At 40.4% G+C, this 23,536-nt stretch overlaps 1 protein-coding gene across 1 annotated transcript in view; it reads right to left on the bottom strand.

Annotated features, from left to right (window-relative positions):
- The window catches only part of LOC144475037 (uncharacterized), a 96,776-nt gene that overhangs the window by 2,578 nt on the left and 70,662 nt on the right, over nucleotides 1–23,536 (bottom strand). Inside the window, 1 exon segment of the mRNA XM_078190559.1 lies at nucleotides 3–512. Coding sequence (XP_078046685.1) covers nucleotides 3–511 — 509 coding nt within the window. The 5' untranslated portion in view covers nucleotide 512.

Genomic DNA, 23,536 nt, shown 5'->3' with positions numbered 1-23,536 from the left:
ACTAATCTTCTGAATCAAAAATTGACAATAATCTTCTGAATCGAAAATTGACAGTAATCTAGTAAATTCAGTACAGTTTCCAACTGAAAGCATTGCTAATTGACCCGAGTCCCGTCTCTCGTGCGAAGCAACACGCGTTGGCCACTTTCAATGTTCGGTATGCTCGCCAGCTCGCAGTCGAGTATATTTCATGGTTACCGATGTAAGTGTAATGCGATTCCGCCCTGTCGGCGCTTCGAGTCCTCCTCGAGTGATTCAAACGCTTGTCGTACTTGCTGCTCTTCGTGGTCTGCCTCCCTTGGTCGACCACCGAGCTACTGCTCCCGGTCTCGGAGCTTCTATTCTTCGAGCGCGCCTCATCCTGCTGCTTCTTGCCGGACCGGCCCTCCTGCTTGCCGCTCTTCGACTTCGATATCCTGATCAGCTTCTTCGCGGACAGAGAGTTGTTCCGTGATTTCGGAAGGTCGACCATCACCCCGCACTCGCAGGCTGGCGCGTTTTCGTTAGGCATTCTGTTCGAAAGAAATCACAATAAATCACGATTAGCCGGCAATTTTAATCGTCGATCGACAGATTTCGTTTGCCAATTAATTTATTCTAGATTCAGTTTATTTAACCCCTTTAAGGCCTCTTTAGGTAGACTCTTAAGACCCCTTTAACCCCTCTAAGGCGACTTTTTCATATTTGGCCCGATAGACTTACGACACCTCTGAGACGTCATTGTAAGCTATGGGGTTAATTATTTATTTTAAGTAAGTTAGTTTAGCATCTTAGGCACAAAGCGCCTTATGTTGTCATATAGTGCCATTGTAGCGCTTTTACTCAATTGTATTATTAGTTATTAAAGTATTTCCCCCTCTGGTTATTTAATGTAAACCTGGAAGAACACAGTTTGGTAAAATAAAACAAACTTCTCTACTAGTTATTAAAGTAAACGATTAAAGTGACAGTGTACATGTAGAATACACTAAGAAAAGAATATATACAGCTAATACAATATATACGAAAAAATATATATACTAAGAAAAATGGTAATTTAGTTATGATAAATTTCATTCGCGCAAAAATCCAGCCTAAGTAATATATATATACAATATTACGCTATAAATAATTTCCGTTCTTTATCAAACATTTATTTTGCCTCTTTATTTTTGCATTTCTTATTTCTGCCTTTTCTCATTTGCCTCTTTCGTTTCTATACTTCATTTATTTTAAACTCTTGTCTATCGAGTGAACGCAAAATCTCGTAGTGGGCAGATACGAACAATGGATTTTACCTAGCCGCGTCGGCAGTTATTTATGTGTCGAAGGGCACCGGTGAGCGGTTAAGCAGGATCATTTAGACTACACGTAACAGAAATGAATTTACACGCGAAGCAAATAGGCATATAGGTGATTCGGCATCGAAACCAGTAGAAAGACCCGTTCGTGGTCAGACACGGTTACGATCTCGTCCAAACCCCTAAACTCGTTGGGCTTACAGTAAAATATTATTTGGATTGTACGAGAACACGGTACACACAGATCGGGGGCAAATAGCATTCCGCCGGAAACGCGAACGAATTCATGATATCGACACTCTCACTCTCTCTATCTCTCTCTCTTCCTCTGTCAGCCGGTAATGCCGGTGTATAATCTGCCGGAATAACGTAACGCGTTTCGTGGAATCGCGTCATGTAGCCCACGGGCCGAGAGCCATTAATAACCGGGCCATAATGGCCTCTAATTGGAGTCACTTCGAAACGTTTACCCTCGAATAGGGACTGATGTCGGCCGTTCGAATCCGTGTGGGCGCGATTAAGGGCGCCAAGGGCTCAGACCTTTTTCACGAAAACCCTGTCGCTGCTGCGAAATTTCGTTTCGACCTGGGAAAGCAAATTTCGGAAATTTCCAATATCCGATCATCCGCGAGCGCCGTTTCGCTTTATCACCTTTATCGAAATGATTAAAAACAGATATATATTCTATTTCTGTTTTATTGAATTGTCGCAATATAATTTAATTTTCTCTAATGATATAAAGTATTACAATTTACATGACAATACGGAAGGGAAATTATTGGAGGAAGAAGCTCATTTTTATTGAACTTAAGATTTATATTATTATTTTAGGAAACTTGTATTTCCTGTAATAATTCACAGTTTGGATTTATAGTTTGCCTAACGATCCAATGAAATATCTAAACAATGAAAAGCATTATTATTGAATTATCACTTCACATAAATACCTTAAAATATTTATATTTTGTATGACAGTACATAGTCTGGGTATTTAATTCGCATCCTAATCCACAAAAAAATAATCAAAACAAGAATTTATTATTTATTTAAAAATTGATTTAATCTTCCTTTTTCAATCTTTTATTTTCCATAGCGATTCACAGTAGAATAATAACTGTAGCGGATACTCGGAGTTTATTGTTTCAGGACAGATTCTATTTAATTTTGTCAATAAAATTTAATATTATCGATAATATTAATAAAATTGTGACAATAATATTAATAACCCTAATAAAATAATGACAATAATATTGATAACACTAATAAGAATAATGACAACAATGTTATTAATGCTACATAAAATTAATAATATTTTCTGTTGTTTTTCCCCTGGTAATAACGAAATATTAAGTTAATTAAGAGAGAACCGTGTCGGCGGAACAGGGACAGCTCGAGTAGTTATTAGCAGCGACGTTCCAGCCGAGCACACAGCCAGAGGAGAACGATTGATCAAACATAAACATCACCAGACCCCTCTCCGCTTTTGAAACTATCAACGGGAACAGCTATCCAGATGATAAACTCGTCTGAATGCCTCTCGGAGCGTCTCAGACGTAGCAATAAATCGATAATCGCGGATGAAGACGGCGGTGACGGGGCGAGACGGAGTGGGGAGGGAGAGGAAGCTGGAGAGAGAAAGGGAGAGGAAGAGAGATATAGAGAGAGATATAGAGAGATATAGAGAGAGAAAGACAGAAGTAGAGAGAGGAAGAGAGAGAGAGAGAGAGAGAGAGAGAGACGGAGAAAGAGAGAGGGAAAGAGAGAGATATAAAGAGAAATAGAGAGAGATATAGCGAGAGAAAGAGAGAGATATAGATAGCAAGAGATAGAAAGAGAAAGACAGAGAGATATAGATAGAGAGAGAAAGAGAAGAAGAGGGGGAGGTAGAGTGCACAGCCGGTCCCGTTCGGTTAATTATTCGATTCTCGGGAAAAGCCTCCGGTCCTCTTTTCATCGAAGGGTACGAGGTAGCTCGAAATCAAAGGGGAGTTACTTTGATCCGAGATTTAAAGGCGTGATTTACTGGAATCTGGAAAGGAGTGGCTTTCTTTCGTTCCTGCCCCCTTTTGTAACGCGCTACTTTTCCTGGAACAATGCTACCAATCCTTTTACACTGTGCTCGACGAAGCCCCGGCCGCTTTTTCGATCATTTTTTTCTTTCGACGATCGGGATCCGCGTCTTAACGTTATCGTGTTGCCCAGACCCCTCCCGGATTACAATCCCAACTGCGTCCTCGTATTTTATATTTTTTTCCCTTTTTTTTTTTGGGTTGGAGAATTTCACCCTCGAAATCGCCCCATTTGCATGTCTGAGCATTCGCGGGGTTATACTACTTGCGCGAACAATGTTCACCGAAACTGTTATAACTTCGGAGACGATCGATAGATTCTTGAGGAAAAAATAGTATGTATTCTTCAGTTATTAGGGTAATGAATTGTTAAGATTTTGTTTCGATAGATTTAATAGTTTTTGTTAGATGAATTAATAAATTTTGACTGTTGTGGAAAGTATTAAGATCACGTAATTTCTGAATTAATTGGAGTTTTTAGGTGAGAAATATTGGCGTAGATTATTGTAGCAGGTAGTAAAAAACGATTCGAAATTGATATGTTTATTAGTTTCTTTTATTTTTCAATAATTTCGTAGATACCGAAGCATTTTTACTAAACAAAATTCCCTGCTTTCTTGAAAAAGGGGCTGATAATTACACGAAGTTTGATATTCATACGATTATTATTTTTATCTAGAAAAATTCTCCAACGTCATTTCTACCATTTTTAACACTTCTACCATTTTCACCATTTCAGTCATTTTTATTACTTGCGCCATTGCTATAATTTTTATAATTTTTACGATTTTTACTATTTTCCCCATTTCAACCGTTTTTTATTATTTTTACCATTTCTACTATTTTTACTACTTCTACCATTTCTACTATTTTTATCATTCCTACCATTTTTACCATTTTCATAATTTCTACCATTTTTATTATTTTTACCATTTCTACTATTTGTACCATTTTCACCATTTCTGTCATTTCTATTATTTGCACCATTGCTATAATTTTTTATAATTTTTACCCTTTTTACTATTTTCCCCATTTCTACCATTTTTATTATTTTTATCATTTCTACTATTTTTACCATTCCTACCATTTTTACCATTTTCACAATTTCCACCATTTTTATTATTTTCACCATTTCCACCGCGTTCACCCATTCCTTTCTTTACCGGGCGGCGAGAAGCTTCCTTCGCCGCGTTGCCGATTTAATTAGCTGTCGACGGTGAGCGGGGCGGTGGGCCGCGAGGTCGCGCCGCGAACGCGGACGAAACCCGGCGCGATTGACGAGAGTGCACGCCGGGGTAATTTATTAATGAAACCAATCGAGCGGCCCGCGACGATTCTTTCGCGGGCAGCGGCGTCGGCCGACATTCAGAGAAGTGGGGGGCAGAACGGTGTCCGGGAAATTGAGCAACGCTGCGAAATACCAGATAATTACGTGGTCACGCGTAACTAATTAACGGGCGGAATTAATTAGAAAACGTTTCCGGGCGCGACCGTCATCCGGCGGCGCGGTCCCGGCGACCGGGATCCGATTCTTTAAGCGGCTTTTCCACGGCGACGCGAAAAAAAGCCGGCGATTTTTCGATCCCCGACCGAGAGAGAAAAGGAGAGAGAGAGAGGAAAAGAGAGAGATGGTACATTACTCTCCGCGAGCTGAGATTTTGCATAAGTTAATTGCGAACGGGATTACACGCGGCTATTGGGCGCAAAGAAGCGCGGGAATGATAACGGCGGATCGGCGGAAGTTTCGAGGGCGGGCCGATCGGCAGTCGAAAATTAAACGAAAAGCAGATTATCGGGTGCCCCGTTCTCTGCACAAGGTCTACGACAAGGTCGGAAACGAATTCGAAACTTTCGAAATTGAATCCGGCCGCGAACGGCGCGTTGTAGGCGCTTGAATTTTAAGGCTCGTTTCCCACGGAATTTATGATGCCGCGGACGGAAAAACGGACTTCCCGCTGGAAGATGCCGCGAGTAATTGGATGTGTGAACCGGTGGAAGAGGCGCGGAAGTATGATAAGTCGGGCGGGCGAGGAATTAAGCGTGCCGGCTAGTGGAGTAGGTTCGTTGCGGTCAGACGGGTCCAGAAGAGAGAGGGAGAGAGAGAGACTTTCATATTTGCTACCGCGGACGGGAATTTTTACGCGGGCACGATCCTGCGTGTTTGCCGCGGAAATCCTGAAATATTACCGTGCTTCTATAGTTGAGAAATATCACTATATTACTGTTACACATTTATATTTTTTTACTACCCGGAAGCCAGTTTCTTCGGTTAGGTTTTTTCCAGATTAAAAACGCAGCGAATTAAAGCGCCATCGGCGAATATGAAAAATTCGAGCGTTCTTCAAATTTATTATATAATTGCTTCGTGCTATTTTACAAAATTAGGTGGAGAAGTAAGATACGTCTACTGTGTACGGAAATAAAATATAGCCACCGTGTTCGAAAATAAAATATAGTCATGGTGTTCGAATAAAGTTTAGGAAATATATCTATAACTATTTTCTTCATAGTTACAAGAATAATCACATTTTCTACTGTAATAATTTCTTAGAAGGAGAAGGAAAAATATTTATTACGTTTGTCAACATTTACTTAAATGGTTAAATATCGACGAGAAGAGGACAGAATTTTATTCCAGTTGAAAAGAACGGAATAACATTTATTATTAACATGATATTAATAGGAATCACTATGACGAGCCAGACTTGTTAAAATACGGCAAGGGGTTAAGCGATCCAAAGGGTCTCTGCAAATATATTTATAATTTCCAAGCAGAAGATTTATCTAAATCGAAATTTATTATATAAGTTCCATACTATCGCATGAGCATTGTTAAAAAATATAAAATATCCAAAAAACTACTACGTGTTAGTGGAAAATCTAGGAAATATGCCGCTAACGTTGATCATAAAACAAAACTGCATTTACCCGAAAGACCTTTCCATATACGAGCAATAACTGTTGATCAAAGGGCTCCTTTTCCCCGAAATTTATTCTACAAAACCGTCGAACTGTCGCGCAAGCGAAAAGATGAAAGATTCTCGCCTAGCCAATTTCGGTAGAAAAGAAATCCGTAAGCGACAGGCGACGACGCTTCATTAGCGGCGTTTATCAGGAAGGAACAGCTGATATCGCAGCGATTTTCCTCGGTAGCCAGCAACATATTGAAACGAAGGATGGCGTAGGTGTGAACGTTTTCGCTCGGTTTATCGCGTCGTTTGGCGCTGATGAACGCGGCTGTTTGTCCTGCGCGGCGACAACAATGATATCACGCCGGAGTTTTGGTGGTAGGTTGAACGTCGGCGCGTCGGTTCCTTCGTGATCATCAAGGACCGGGGCGTATTCCGGTTCGGGAATATGCAAGCGACGTTGATTGCAAATTGGAGCGAGTCTCAAAGTAGCTCCGGGATCCCGCGGTTAATCCTGAAAACGTTCGGCCCTGTAATTCCAGACGCCCGGCACACGAGACGACGAACCACCTCCTCCTCCGACCAGCGATACTGCCAATTTCGGATTAATTGAAATTCAAGCGCGACCGCGCTGTCAAAAAAGCGCGTCGACGCCCCGGCTGACACGCGATCGCCCTCCGCTTTAATTGCGTTTCGAGTAATCAGCTTTAAATACAGAATTCCAACGCGCGGACCGCTCTGCCGGATGTTTTGTTCTATCGTTTCCGGGCTTCGAGCACTAGCCTCGATATTCCAACATGCCCGGATTAAGTTTATCGCCCTTTTTCGTTATATGCAATTTTAGCATTTTTTAATGCTTTGCTGTTACCATTTTCTTCATAGTTCGTAACGATTAGAAATTTTTCGATTTTAACCCTTTGGGGACGGAGACACTCGACGGGCGAGCGTCGCTGTGGACGACAGGTATTGGAGCGAGGAGTAAAGAAAATATTCATGTCGCACGTTTGCGTTATGAAAACTAAAGCTTTATTCGAATAAGACTTCATTGCTAAAAGTCTCTAATTTCATTGAGAGGCGACTAGATTTCTTAGGCTAGTATCCCCATGCGTATCTTATCGTTTAGAATGACAGATGTAGGCAGCAGCAGCGCGAGAATTGGGCGGCTATATGCTGACACTTGTCCCCAAAGGGTTAATATTTTTTACGAAAGACAATTTAGATTTGTCGCGTGTCTACAGTCGCTTTAATATTTAAGGGGACAGGAGATTAGAATTATATTCAAATTAAAACAATAGAATGTTAAACGCTTTTCTACTTATTAAGAAGCCTTTCTAGTTAAAAGGACAGCTTTTTTATTTATTATGCACGTTTTATACTTCTTATCTACCAACGACGTTGAATATACAAGACCGTAACATAATACATAAACTGGTGGAAGTGATATAGAATGGCGATACAAATACTTATCCGCTTTCCGTGTTTGGTGTCTGACTATGCACCGACGTTTACTACTTTCAGTTGCAAGGAGTGCATGAAAGGCGGTCCAAATAACTTATAGACTGATCAACAAAGAAAGTAAAATAAGTAAGGATAAAATAGGTAATCCTTGGAAATGGATTTACTTTTATGTTTAACACTTTCTGAGAAATTTGTTGTACTCGAGATATTTAGATTAACATTAGAAATTTCGAAGCATTTAAATCGTCTGTTTGATATTAGCTTATATTACATTATACTATTTAAAATAGACATTTATTCTGAAATAGAACGAGCATTATCGCGATCCACATAGTGGAATATATATTAATAAAAATATATATTTATTCAATATAATTATTATTCTTAATAATTATACTAAATAAATTAAAAGCAACTTTTAAATTTTACTTAAAATAACACCTATTCAAAAGATTAAATAAAAGAATTATATTTAATCTTCCTAAACAAAAATAACTATATAATCTTATTTCATTTAATCTATATTTATAACAATTATATTTTCCTAAATTAGAGTCTATTATTTTCCAACTTATATAGAACACTTTATTATATCTATACATATATATGTTTATATCTTAATTTACTATTATTATATATTTAGCTAGTCAGAATTAGAATAATCACAAACGAAAAAATCATTAACCTAGAGCTTAAACATTTTCGCACATACAGCATGACTAATCAAAATAAGGAATTTTGGCTTTTCTAAAGAGTCCTCGCAGTCTGCGCGAAACGGCAACGTCGAAACAAACATGGAAGCCGTCGTTAACGGCCACGTTAATACCGCCCGTTATACGGGGAACGTCTGATCCGGCCGCAGCCCAGATAATGTCGGAGAAATCGCGAGACGTCTCTCGGTGCCGAACGGAATTAATACTCGGGTAGTAATCGATGAAATTAATTTTCCAACCGGGAACACGCCGCGCCCCGGGTATAATATCTCGCGGTGAATCTGGTTCGGATGCGACGGCGAGATACGCTCGCGGCGGAGCGAGCGCGGATCCGCGGAGAGAAATAGAGAGAGAGAGAGAGAGAGAGAAATCGGCGCACGGAAATGAAATTACGCGGGGGCGCGCTGCGAAATGAGCTCCCGGAGACCTTAGTTAGTTTCGACGAGGAACTATTCGCCGCGGGTGTCCCCGTTAGTATTCATTCGGGTGTGCCGTCGCCGGCCAACTTTCGGCTGCGACGACGTCAGCCCGCGCCGGAACACCTTCCGTCATTTCAATGACTTTGACCGAGTGCCGGCGATCTATCAACGCCGCGTTGACGGCTCGACGGTTCTTTTGTTTGGACGCTCGGTTGCCCGATCGTTCTACTTCAGCCTCGCGACTTCGTTCTCCATGGAATTATCGTACGGAGAATGTTAACCCTTTGCACTCGAGCGGTGACACTGAGTCGCCACTGAAATTGTTACAGCACGTTCCGAAATAATTTTCATGTCAGGAAAAATTAAATTTCAAAAATTATTAAAAGTATAACTTTTGTTGTATGAGTTACAGGATTCAATTTCAATTGAACGTAACCTCTTCACCTTATAAAATGGAAATTCTATGTTAGAAAAATTATTTTAGAATTACAGTTAAAATGGCTTCGAGTGCAAAGGGTTAACCGGTCGCATCCAAATTGATACGCTGCTAGCGGAATGTGTTCCGTTGTCAGAAAAGAACATGTACTTTATACCTTTACTACCATTCATATTTTCAAATCATAAACGGGGCAGTTAGACCCTTTCTAGCTCATCCGCGTCGCACATTTCACCAAAAATCACAGACTCGGATAACACCAAATTACCGTAGTAACAATATTTCTAAAAAGACTGTCACGCCTCGTTAAAAAATCTGTTAGCATTTTCTAAATTATTCAAAGATAATTCATTAGGACTTTATAGAATTTTTTCTAACAAATGCCATTTACAGTTAAATAAAGTTTAATCTTCCCTTTTTAATTTAAGATAAAATAAGAGAAGTTGCGATTTTTTTCTTGTGAAGTTACATCGCTTTAAAGTAAGTATATCCAGCTTCACATTTATAGCTTTACATTCAAAGGGTTACAGTGGTAAGGGTGCATCAAATTTAAAATCCAGAAATTGTTTTTGAAATCAAAAGTCTCAAGCTTTATTTAAAAAAAAGAGTCATCGTCTTAAGATAAATATTAGTATAGTTATCGTCAGTCGAAGTGGCTAAATTTTTGGTCAACATTTTCTGTGTTATAATTCTTTTCAGCAGTATGTATATCATCAATTAATTACAAGCTAACACCAGTAATGCACAATACAATAAATACCAATAAAATAAAATGAAATATAAGTAGAATAGCAGTAAAATAAATTAAAATAAAATGGAGAATATACTAAAGAAAATAAGAAAATATTAACATAAAATTGAAATAATATAAACATCGAAATAAATATACAAGAATGACTAAATAGTATAAAGCATTTCAAAAGGAGCGTCAATTACGCGAAAACACTGTACACAACACGACCCGTAACATTTTTCTTCCTCCTACGCCTTGATTGCAAATTGCAAAATCGATGCGGAACTATCGGGGCCCGATCGGGATCGCGCAATTCACGAACGCTGCCGGGCCGGGCGTGTATCTCGAAAGAAAGCGGCCGAACAATCGCCTGGCGGACGCGAGAGGCTGGAATTCAGTTTTAAACAGAGAATGGGCTCGCGAAATTGGGAATAGGGGGGTTGAAAGGGGTTGCAGCGATGTTCCGAATAACTTCTTTTTAATCTCTCGCGGGAGAGGGGTGGAAAAAGCTTGATGCACGGGGGGCGGAATAGGTATCCCTTTCGATTCGACGGCGATACGAAAATTGAATTGTGCCACCGGGCGTGGGTTGTCCTCGATGTCGCGCGGCAACCGAAACGTTTCCTCGCGCGGAAAAGTTTCTCCGCGAGCGTGTGCACGTGTGTATATGCTACCGTACGTGTGTATATGCTGCCGTACTTGTGTACGTGCTACCGTACTTGTGTACGTGCTACCGTACTTGTGTATATGCTACCGTACGTCTGCATGCGCTACCCTGCTTGTGTAAGAGCTGTCGTACGTCTACGTGCGCTATGGTACTTGTGTAAGTGCTACCGTACGTGTGTACGTGCTACCGTACCTGCGAGAGCGGTGTATTCGAGAACGGAATGAAATTTACGCGTGAAAGAGAGAAAGGATCCCTTTTTCCACGGGAAATCTCGATGCGGGGATGGGCGCCGTTGCCCTCGCGGGATTGCGACGGCTCGACGATTCCTTTCAGACATTTACCTTCGATTTAACGGGGTTTGTTACACCGTAGAATTGCGATCGCCCGGTGTTGTTCGATCGTTTGAACGGTGGCGCACGGTATCCTTACGGTAAATTAACCTTCTTTTCGATCGACCCTGTAACACGGTGTTCTTTTCGAGAGAGGACACGCCTCGGAGAATCATTCTTTCTCGCGGGAAATGTAACATTCTTTTTGTACGGTGAATTCGATGTTGAAGTCTGCGGTTTCACCGGTAGAACAGATCAATGTTGAGTCAGCCGTGTCTCATGAATTTTAAACATACATTACAAGACGAATGAATCCACGAGGGAGATACATTAAAACGTTATTCTATCGTGCAAGAATATTTAAGAAATGCATGGTAGATTGTATCGGTGGAAATGGAACGTTATAGTCGGACATTCGAGAAATATGATAAACCGTTTTGCTGTCTAGGTTAGTGTGACAGGTGCGATGAAATTATCATTGTAATAATAATAATAATTATTCTTTATTGTTGAGTTAGTAAAGCCCTTTTAAAATTGTACTGACATGTCTCTGAGAAATTGAAGTCTAAACAGCATCAGTCTAATCTTTGCATATCGTGTCAGTAGAATAAGACATATATGGTCAGACAGAACGAAAGTCTGAATAATAAAATAAAAATGTCGGTAGAATTATATGCACTGCGATCAGATGAAACATTGCAGTGTCCGTAAAATTATTATTATTATTATTATTATTATTATCATTCATTAACGGGCTAGTAAGTATTTTTTGAAATTATACTAACAAATCCCTAAAAAATTGAAATATAATCTTCTCTTCGCATATCGTTCCAGTAAAATAAAACATATATAATCAGACAGAACGAAAGTGTGTATAATGAAATAAAAATATCTTTAGAACGAGATGCTCTGCGATCAGATGAACTACCTTAGCATAGTCTGCGGAAACGCGATGAACGAGCAAGTTCAAACAGAATTTACAGTGACCGGGGATGAAATGGATGCCCGATGGTGAAACCGCTGGAAAAACGGAACGGGCGATGAAATCAGTAAAACTAATAAAGCGGGCGAGAGCGTGTGCCGGGGAAATCAGTGAATTAATAATCGGACAATATACGGGCGAACTGTGGCAGTAAAGAAGAGAAAGCCGTTGGAACATGAAAATATACGACCGGACGAAGTATGGCCGGCGAGAGTGGTCTCCGGGAGGCAGTTACTGTTTCATGACGCGAAAAACGATGTTCCGAGGGACGCCGGGATGCCTTGCCGAGCTTCTGTCGTCCGCCCGCATCGGCAACCAGAACCAGCTTGCGGAATCGGATGCGATAAATAACGCATCCGCCGTGTTTCAACGATAAGACATTTTTAACTTTCACTCGGATTCATGTAGGAACGGCTGAATAGCATTCGAACAATGGACGATGGCAACGCTAATTGAACGAGATGAAACTCGGTATTATTTATGGGGATGGCAAAGATTAGTAATTCTGGTCGTGAGCGCAAAACAATGTTTAAAAAAACGAAGCATTGTTTTTTACAGTTTAAAAAAATGAGACATTGTATTCTACACTTTAAAAAAACGAGACATTGTTTTCTACACATTAAAAACAAATGAAACATAATTTTTAAACTTTAAAAAAATGAAGCATTGTTTGTTACACTTTAAAAAATGAAGCATTGTTTTTTTACACTTTAAAAAAATGAAAGTAGCCGCCGCAAATGACACGTGGCAGTATTTGATCAGAGAAAGTGTAATCACGAATTCGAAATATGTTTGAATAAATCGGGACAGAAGGAAGTGAAAATTGCGTCCGCGTTTCTCATAAAAATTTAATACACGTGATAATCACGAACTGAAAATATATTTGAAAATCAGGAGGAATATGTTGCGATACGTATAAATGAACGTTGTGTACCTCTTCTCTCGGAGAAATTGAAAATTTAATTATACTGCAGTGGGATATGTTAATGAGACGCCAGTCAGACATAATGTAATCTGGAGAATAATATTTAATAAGAATTGAAGATATATTTCAAACATGGGACGAATATATTATACTAGAAATAAATAAAATTTGTATTCCTCTTATCATAGAAAAATTTAAGGTACAGCAATTATCGAGTAGAATATGTTCGTCACTGGTCAGACAAAACCAGATCGCGAATTTCAAGTATATTTAAAAATTGTGACGAGCATATTACAATAAAAATAAGTGAAAGTTGCAGTCCCCTTCTCTCTTTAGAAGTGGGAAATATAATTATTTTATTTACCAAATCATGTTCACTACTATCTTTATTTATTATTATATACTATCTTAAGTAGAACATTTCAATCACTGATAAGACAGTGTCTGTTTCCACGGAAACAAAAGTTCCTAGGCAAATTCGTCAAATAAATTTCAAAATACAAAAGTGGTACAAGTCGGTACGTGGTCAGACACGTTTCACAAAGATTGAACCACAAGTAACCATAAATTCCAGCTGGAATAATCGAATTTAAAGTATGTCTAAGAGAGCATATTACAATAGAAACAAGTGAAAAATGCAGTCCTCTCCACTCTTTAAAAATGAAGAATATAATTATTTTATTTACCAAATCATGTTCACTACTATCTTTATTTATTATTATATACTACCTTAAGTAGAATTTTTCAATGACTGATAAGACAGTGTCTGTTTCCACAGAAACAAAAATTTCTAGGCAAATTCGTCAAATAAATCTCAAAATACAGAAGTGAAACAAGTCGGTACATAGTCAGACCCGCTTCAAAAACATCGAAACACAAGTAACCATGAATTCCAGCTCGTCTAATCGAACGAAACTAAGCTTGACGTATTTACGACGCCCTCGAAACTCGGCAGACCCTTACATTGAATATACGAGGACCCTTTTCAGGCTCGTTCGAACTTTTCAAATACAATCCTCGGTATTGGGGAATTCCGGGGGATCCGGCCATTAGAAAATTGTCCACAGGGAGGGCGGAAGGAAGGAAGGGAGGAAGGAAGGAAGGAAGGAGCCCCTGCGGGCTAGGGTGAGTCGTCCTGGACCCGGGGCTCGGGAAGAAATTTTGTAGGCGGTTGAAGAGGGCGCGCGCTCAGCCTCCTTCGGAACCGTTGGACCGCGTAACCTGCGTTATGCATGCTCCGACGGTCTCGTTATTAGTGTATGGAAATCCGTGTGTAAAAGTGGGGCACCGGGTATCCGCCGTGTATACGTGTTTCCCACGCTTTGTTACCTGCTTTTCATTATGGATCGGGAATCCGGCCGTCGGAATAATGCGAGCGAGGGCGAGCGAGAGAGATACAGAAAGCGAATATTAGAGAGAAAGAGAGAGGGTGGAAGAGGGAGCTTGCTGCATCGCGATCTCGCGCCGAGGCAACGTGTAATTGGTGTACCGCGATCGGCGCTCGAAAAATTGGGTCGGCCCGATGAATGCAAGGCCCGGGCGAAATCGTTTTATTAACCGCAGCCGTGTCCGCCGCGGTTTGCGGTTCAAAACGCTGCTAATTCGCGGCCATCTTCGAAATCCGTCACGTAAGCCAGACCGTAATTGCCTGAATTGTAGACCTAATCCTGTAATTCCAAGACCATTTTGAAACAGCATCTTCGTTACTCTCTCTCTCTTTCTCTCTTTCGTCTCCCTCCCTCACTCTTAACCCTTTACGGACGATGACTTTTTTGACCAAGCGAGAGGTAGTAAGACGAGGCGATTTTTTTTAAATGTGTCAAAAATCTTGTATATAAATTATTTTAATTTGTATATAATGCATTTATATAAAATTACTTTTTTAAAATTAAAGCTTGAAACTTCCAATCTCAAATATTGTTCCTGGATTTTAAATTTGATGCACCCTAACCACTGTAATCCTTTTAATCTGAAGCTATAAATGTGAAGCTGGAAAGACTTACTTTAAAACGATTGTATACAAATTGTTTTAATTTATATATAATACAAATATAATTTATATACGATTATATGCAACTATACACAATTATATCATTTATATACGATTATCTTAAATTGTATGTAATACAAATATAATTTGAACGCAATTATATAATAATTTATCGCCTCTCAATCGTCACTCGTCCTGCCAAGCGAAACGACGTGAGTCGCCTCTCTGACATATAGCTATACTAAAAATATAAATATATTAAGAAAAATGGTAATTTAGTTATGAAAAATTTCATTCGCGCAAAATCCAGCCGTGTCTAAGAGTTTAAATACACTTTGCACTCTTTTTCTCCCTGCATAAAACACCAATAAATTCCCCTTTTCCTACAATCATCATTGTTACCCAATCGAACACATTAGCGATGTTTAGAGCTCGTCTATTCCGGCGTTATGATTCTCGGTTTTCCGTTGATACGATTTTCGAGAAGTGACCGACGAACCGTGAGAAATCGCTGGAAGACCCGCAGTCTGGTAATTACGCGCGGTCGCGTAATCTGATGGCACACGGTTAGGCACGCGGGAGTCACGAGGGACGATGGCGCGTTAAAAGGTTCCCGGGGTCCATCGGGCGAAATTCAGATAGCCGATTAGAACGATTAACAGCGATTAGTATAGTCGGCGGTACGTTGAATGGAACGCGCGCGCTCGCGGGGCCGATCGTGCCCCGGTCGGATGCCAGGGGAGGGTAGCTTCGCTATTAGTAATATTGGCTGAGCGGGTGGAATGTGTAAAATCGCCGGAACGAAGAAAGTAAGCGGATTGAGTGGAACAGGTAGAATAAGTGCGCTTGCCAGGTGAAACGGAATGATGGTATGAACGGGATCGGTCTGATGAACAGACACTGTAGTCGAGTTGGTAGAAAATGTCAGGCGTGGAACAAGTGAGATATATATGTTATAAATTTAATTATTAATTTATCTAAGAATTATTGGTGCTCGAGCAGAATCGAATAATAATCGAGTCAGTAGGAAGCAAATCGGAGGAACAGAACAAGAATGAATGGATTAGATACACAAGGTTTCTCTAATTATTTAATTTCCGGTTGCTGAGATTGCAAAGATGCCTTTATAAGTATATTTATTTAATGTATGCTCTCTGCGACAAATATTGAAATAATATCTATTAAAAGTCAGAATTGTCTCTGTGTCAGGAAATGCCAGTCGTAAATAAGGCGACGAGTGATCGAGCAGAATCGTATAATAATGGAGTCGACAAGGAACAAATCAGAGAAACAGAACAAGAATTAATGAGTTGAGTAGGTACACAAGATTTCTCTAATTATTTAATTTACGGTTGCTGAAATTATAAAGATACCTTTATGCGACAAATATTGAAATAATATCTGTTAAAAGTCAGAATTGTCTCTCTGTCAGGTTATGTCAGTCGTAGATCAGGCAACGAGTGATCGAATAAAATTGAATAATAATCGAGACGACAAGAAACAATTTATGGTTGCTGAGATCGCAAGACTACCTTTATAAATATATTTATTCAATGTATGCTACCTGCGACAAATATTGAAATAATATCTGTTAAAAGTCAGAATTGTCTCTGTTGGAATAACAGTCTTGTTGTCACTGCTATAAACTAATATAAAACAGCCGCTTTTAGCAATGCGCCATATTACTATCAAGTACAATGGAACCTCGATTATCCGGCTCTGCGATATTAGTATTCCGTATTGTTCAACTACGTTTCCCATTGAACCAGCACAGATTGAAACAACCCATACGAATATCGATTTGCCGCGCAACTCAATTAACCCCACGCACTCGGACGGTAACTCAAAGTCATCGCCGGACTGCGAATTTCTACGCGAAATAAAAACTGTCTAAGCTAATTACAAGAAACTCTGATAAAAATGTTTCACCATTTTTAATCCTCTTAATAAGTTCTACACTTCACACTTTCGTATTTAACCTAATTACTTTTACTAAAAAAAAAAAAAAATTGCATAGAATCCGGAGTGTAGTGAACGTTAAAAATTGTCGTCAATGTCATCTGCACGGAAAGAGTTAATAAAAAAGTTTCTTTTTTCGCGCGTGATACTTTAATTTCATACAACTCGAGGCTTTTTATGCGGGTGAAATTATTTTTTAACGTGACACGACAGTTTTTAATGTTGACTAAACCGCCAGGTCCGAGCATTATATTTATTTGTATTTTTATGAAAATAATTAGGATAAATACGAAACCTCGATGAGAAAGGAATTAATAAATATCTTTATGATGGTACAATTTATTGAAATAATTAAAAGCTGGTGGAACGTTTGGAAGGGTTAAAATTAAGTCTGAAACTGTAACCGAGTAACTGTGCTTTTACGACAATTTTTAATGTTGATTAGACCGCATGTTTCAAGCATTATATTTATATCTATTTATACGAACATAATTAGATCAAATACGAAACCTCAAAGACGTAAAAATTAATAAAAATATTTCTCTCCGAAGGTGAAACTTATTAAAATAATTAGAAGTGGTGGACCGTTCGAAAGGGTAAAAATGAAGTCTGAAACTGTAACCGAGTGACCGTGCTTTTACTAGTATTTACACCAGATTCCATTACGTTAACAAGTTGAACGAGAGAAGTCCAATCGGGAACGAAACGCTTCGGAAAATATTTCCAGCGTCGCGGCGCGAGAGCAAAGTTGACGCGCGTTGCATTTATTGTAAACCCGGTCCGCTCAAAGCGGGAGACAAGGGCTCGAACCGGTTTCATTTCCCCCGAGTTAAGGAGCAATATCGGTGTTCGCGGTCCGGGGAATAAAACGATTATTACACCCGTAGGAGATATTAGGGTTTACGAGTGCCGCGGCCGCGCATCTCGATTACCCGATCGCGCATCCAATAAAACTAACGCGCAGCCGACTCGAAAAGCGAAACCGAGTGCCATCCACGTCCCCGTTGTTCCGTGGAAGAAGCAATCGTTGTCGAAGCTCGCCGTGTCGTGCCGACGAGTGTCTCTCTCTCTCTCTCTCTCTCTCTCTCTCTCTCGCGCGCGCGGCAGTTTTCAATTTCGAGGCGTTCGATTAAAAGAAAATTAATTGGCAATCGTTTCGTCGAACACGAAAATTTCGTCGCCGTTTCGTAAGAATCGTTGGGGGTCGCGATTACACGCGCCGACGGTTCACGACCGTGTTCGCGGGACGAGGTTCAACCCGTGGCCGGCTCGGCGCGTTCGTCCGTGAAAAAGTTCCCTTGGAAGTATTCCGCCTTTGAAGGTTGAAGTTTTCGGGCCGGTCTTTGTCCGTTGCACGATATAATTAAAGGAACCGTCTCGATCGATACCGTGGAAATCGCTGAAGGAACGCGGGGAGTTCGCGATGCCTGAATTCACGAGTAAATACTCGACGCAAAGAAATGTAAACGAAGCTGCCAGTAGCGTGGACTGAAATTCGTCAGACATTGATGGAATTATACGCCAGACATTATATCAGAATTTATTCGGTCATTACGTCGGAATAATAAAACGAGGAGATGGAAATAATATTTAATAGATTCATAAAATCAAGAATATAATACCAATATACTAGAAATAATTCAAATTCAAGGATAAATTAAAATATCAGTGGTATAGATTGAAATACGTCAGACATTATATCAGAATTTATTCGGTCATTACGTCGGAATAATAAAACGAGGAGATGGAAATAATATTTAATAGATTCATAAAATCAAGAATATAATACAAATGTACTAGAAATAATCCAAATTCAAGGATAAATTAAAGTATCAGTGGTACAGACTGAAATAAGTCAGACATTCATATAAGAATTAACTCGACAGTCAAATATATTTTTCGAATGAGCTTGAAAAAGTAATATAGATCAAGCAGACTCAGTCGTGATAGATCACGCAACTGATGCAATGAAAAAAAAAGAACGGAGCAGTAGAATAATCCATCATAAATCAGACAATTTAGTAATTTAATGGCACAGCCACTTTTTGATATTGAAATCGTGTTCTACGAAATACAGTCCGCAAATCAAACAATCCCACGGACTTATAAAATCCCAAATGGTGATATTGCAAATAGCAAAATCACAAATAGAAATAAATATTACCAATATTATTATTAATTTGTTATTTTACCATAAGGAACATCTCTGTCAACGAATTTCTTTTTTACCGTGACTTTCACGAAGGGTCTCATGAACCGCGAGAGTCCGTCTTGGATTTATCGACGCTATCGTAACACGGCGCATGGATTATGGAAGTGAATCTGTTTGCAATGGACAGACAACCAATCGGTAGCCCGGAGTCGTCCTGTTTCAGAGCGATCGGCGCACTGCGAGAACGTGACGCGATTCCGGTGGCGCGGCGAGATTAATTTCTGGAAAGTCCTGTACGTGCTCCGAGGGTTTTCTTCGGTAAGCCCCGCCGGCGCATGACTGGATTAATTATAGCAACTCCTCCGGAGCGTGCTGGGACGCGGCAGCGGCGTGGATGCTGCTATTGATTAAATCGTCGATAATGTTGCCGACAGTCTGGCAATTGGAGCTAATTGGGAACAATCGGATCGACGAAACTGTACGAGCATACCCTGCACTTTGTCTCCGATCGGATCCCGGCATTTTCTTTTCCATTTCGCCGGTATAGTAACGCACCATAGTAAGCACCACCGTCGACGTCCGTAGTCCCCTGCACTTCATGTACACGCTCTTCCAGTCTACGCGATCTCCGCGCGCCTCGCGTTAACTGCAGAATTATTTCCCGCCGACTATGCGAGAAATTCCAGAATCGGATCCAGTAGATTAGGTCTGTACGTAGTCAGGCGCTCGTATAGGAATTCGCAGGAAAATATGGCGAAGTTAATCACGATACCAGCTTCGACTGGTTTTAGGCGAGCAACTCGGTGGAACGGGTCCGTTCATCGTCGGACAGTGTTCGCAGGATCCGAAGCGAATTTATTGTTCGCAAATCTCGCGCCTTCTCGCAGACGTACAGTCGGTCCCACAAGTATTCGTACCCTCATTGGTTATAAGAGAAATCTGTTGAAACGAAGGGATGCATGTAAGATTTTACAATAAACTTCTTCGAGAGTTTGCCCACTCCGTATATTTTTTAATTCTAGTTCTGAATTAGGCTTCCTTCACACCGAAAAATATTAAATAAGATAAAAAGAAGTTTATTGAAAAATTTCACACGCATCCCTTGATTTCAACAGATTTCTCTTAGAAGCAACCAGGGTACGAATACTTATGGGTCCGACTGTAAGCATAGAACGCGCCGATAATGAATTCTGCCGGGGCGCCGAGATTTTTTTGCTAGTCGCCGCCATGTTCGACGTTCGATTCATATGAAATACAACCGTGATTAAAATTAATTAGACGTGCGTTCCGTTGTGTTTTTAACGAGGCCGCGTGGCCATTGTTACGGGACCGGTGCGATTCGTCCGCGGGCATCGTTTCTCCTTTCGCCGAAAAAACGCGAGAAAAAAAAAGAAGGAAGAACGGGTGCTCGCGCGGACCCAGGATTAATTAAAATAGGAGTAATTAAAATTATTTCAGCCTCGGTTGCGATCGATTCCTTCGCGTTCGGGTATTTTCCGCGGCGAGCCGCGCCGCGAATTAGACCGTAAAATTAGATCCGTACACGTCGACCGTGATTCCGGGGGCCCCCGCGTTCTCATATTTTCCGACGCGCGCGCGCGCGCCCGCCAGTCATTTATTCAAAACAATTCCCAAACTCCGTTAGGCCGGGTACACGGGCTAATACGATTAAATTGTTCACTCGCGGCAGCGACAACGCGCGACTCCGGCTTTTTCGTATTGTTACCGCGCCGCCCGCGTTCCTTCCTTCGGCGCCGCTCGAGCCGGACTCCGTACTCGGCGCGTTTCAAGAACACGAATTAACCCCTTACACAGATAAAGATTCCACGCAAAATCTACTAAATTAATAAATTATTGATTTTTTCTAAATCGAAATCAAATTGAATTCTTCTAAATCGAAATCAAATTGAATTCTTCCGTTATTAAATAATAGAAACGGAAGGAAATAAAGGTAATACGAAAGACAAAAACGATCTGGTTCTATTATGGTATTACAAAAGTATTAACATTGATAACGAATGCTTTTACATGTGTTTGTCAAAAACCCTGTTAACAATATCCCACTAGAAAAATAATATTAACCCTTAGCACTCGAAACTATTTCAACTGCAAATCTGAAATCATTTTTCTGACTTCTAGTATTTCCATTTGATATAACAAAATTTATTTTATGCATATGAAATTGAGTCTTGTGATTCATAGAACAGTTACACTTTCAACAATTTTTTTAATCTAATCATTAACGATATCTACAAAAATAATTTTGGAACGTGTTACAATAACTTCAATGGCGCCGCAGAGTCGCCACTCGAGTGCAAAGGGATAATAACAATTAAAACTAATGTTACTAAACCTCAACAGAATGAAATTCGATTGTCTAAATCGTGTCCAGATTATCCGTTAACCCTTTAACCCTAAAACCACCTCCGCCATCTCCTCGAATACGACTTCAATTCATCCTTTTACAATATAAATCGCTTCGGGCAATTGGAAAAATTACGAAGCAATAACATGGTCACTGCAAAACGCGAGCTCTTTATAAAAGCTTCAATAACACGTTCCACAAACTGTAGCATCACCGCGAGATTTATTTAAATTACAACGGCAAGAGAAATTGAATCGCGATAAAATATTTGATCGTCGACGCTAAACAAGGATCTGAAAACAAAAGTGCAAGAGATGCAACGAGCCTGCATTAGTATCCTTTTTCTCATTGACGATAGAAAAAGCATTGTCTCGAGTACAATAAAAACGTTTCGCATTAGAAATGCACGTGACTGTAACGGAGAATATTCAGCTTCCACGGCGAACAACAATGTAATTCCATTATCTTCTGCGAGTAGAAACAGGGAACGGCGAATCAGACGGGCAATGCAACTGCAATAAAAATACGAGCTTTTAGAGACGCTCGTTTAGTTACCGATAAACGTACATACGCTAACGAAAATGCTCGCGAGCGTTGCTGCCGCGGGAGAAACATGATTTTATTTAACACTAAATATACCGAGCTCGAACAGTGGATTCGCGTTTCGCTTTAGGAGAATAGCAAGACTTTATTTAGACTTTCTGCCGTTTGTATTATATTATATTTTATTATATTATGTTAGTATTATATTATATTTTATTTTATTGTATATTATATAATTTATGCTTCAGTCGCGATATCCATTTAATAATTTCGAACGTAGAAGACTTCCCCTTCCACTTCTCCTGCCACATTTCTGCAACCTCGCAAATAGAAGGTGCCCAAAAGCGATTTTATTACTACTTAATACAAATATTAATATTAATTAATTACATTTAATATTAATAACTATAATTAATTAATATTATAACATATGTATTAAGGGACATTATTACTAAAAAGCACGACCACGAGACTTCATATGGCGTCGACAAACACGACTTCTTCTACCACTGGCGACAACAGCACGTCGACGCGTCTAATCATTGTATAGTCACGTTTTAAAAAATATATATTAAAACTTAACTATTTTGCATCGATTTAATTATTCCCAAAATGATGGATGCTGAGAGTCAACTATAACGAATCTCTCATCCACGTACAATCATTATTCGTCGATAAAAGAAGAGCAGATAAAATTGTCAGAACAAGTAGAAAGAGATACCAATGGTCAGACGCGACTGTTTATTTTCTCTGAGAATCACTTTTGATATCGATTCGAGGAAAGAGAGATTTAATTTGTGCACGATAAGTAAAATCCGACGTCAATGGGCAGTCACAGTAGAAGAGACACAGTATAGAGATCACTATAGCTTAGGAAACGGTGATCCCCATAGGAAACGGTGCCACGTACGGAATCCCTAAAAGCCGCGTCTGGCACAATAGACCGGGTCCTCCCGATTTCCACACGGAATCACAACCACGGCGAACGTCGTGAATCACCGTCGATCGCGCCCCCGGGCCAAAAACCCGCGAGGACGGAATAATGGCGATACGAGGGGATGCATAATTTATAAGATGTACGATTATGGCGGCGCTTCCGGGTCGGGTACAGCTGGCTCCGGAACAGCAAAGCCGATCGTTCCAGTAAATCATCGCTGATCCGTTCGCAATTTTCCGTGTCCCTTTTCGGTCAGCCACAAAGAGATCCAACCAGGCGAGGGGAGAACGGGTTGGGGGGCGGGAACAAGGGAGATACGGGCGAATCTCTGTTTCTTCCCGCGGCGGGACGATCGGAAACGGTGGATCCCGCGGTCGAAGGAAGAAGGGTGCAAGGGTGAAAGGTGACCCAGTTCGCGAAGGGTGGCCGGGTTGGTTTCGGTGTCACTGCTTCCTGTCCCGGCGTGACCCGGATTCACCTGCTCCGCGCCCTCCTACCTTGCGTTTCTCTCCCTTTTCTTGTCCTTCGACCGGTCCGCCCCTCTCTTCGCAATACCCCCCACCCACCCACCCACCACCCGAACCCCACCGGCGAGTTATGCATCCACCCGCTGCGAGATGGATCCGGTAACCTAATAAGCCCGGCTAATAAAATGTGTCGAGTGCGAGCG

The sequence above is a fragment of the Augochlora pura genome, chromosome 9 (genome assembly GCF_028453695.1).
Source record: "Augochlora pura isolate Apur16 chromosome 9, APUR_v2.2.1, whole genome shotgun sequence".
In the NCBI taxonomy this organism is placed as follows: Eukaryota; Metazoa; Arthropoda; class Insecta; order Hymenoptera; family Halictidae; genus Augochlora; species Augochlora pura.
The sequence above is the reverse complement of the archived record's forward strand: the minus strand, read 5'-3'. Positions and strand labels throughout refer to the sequence as shown.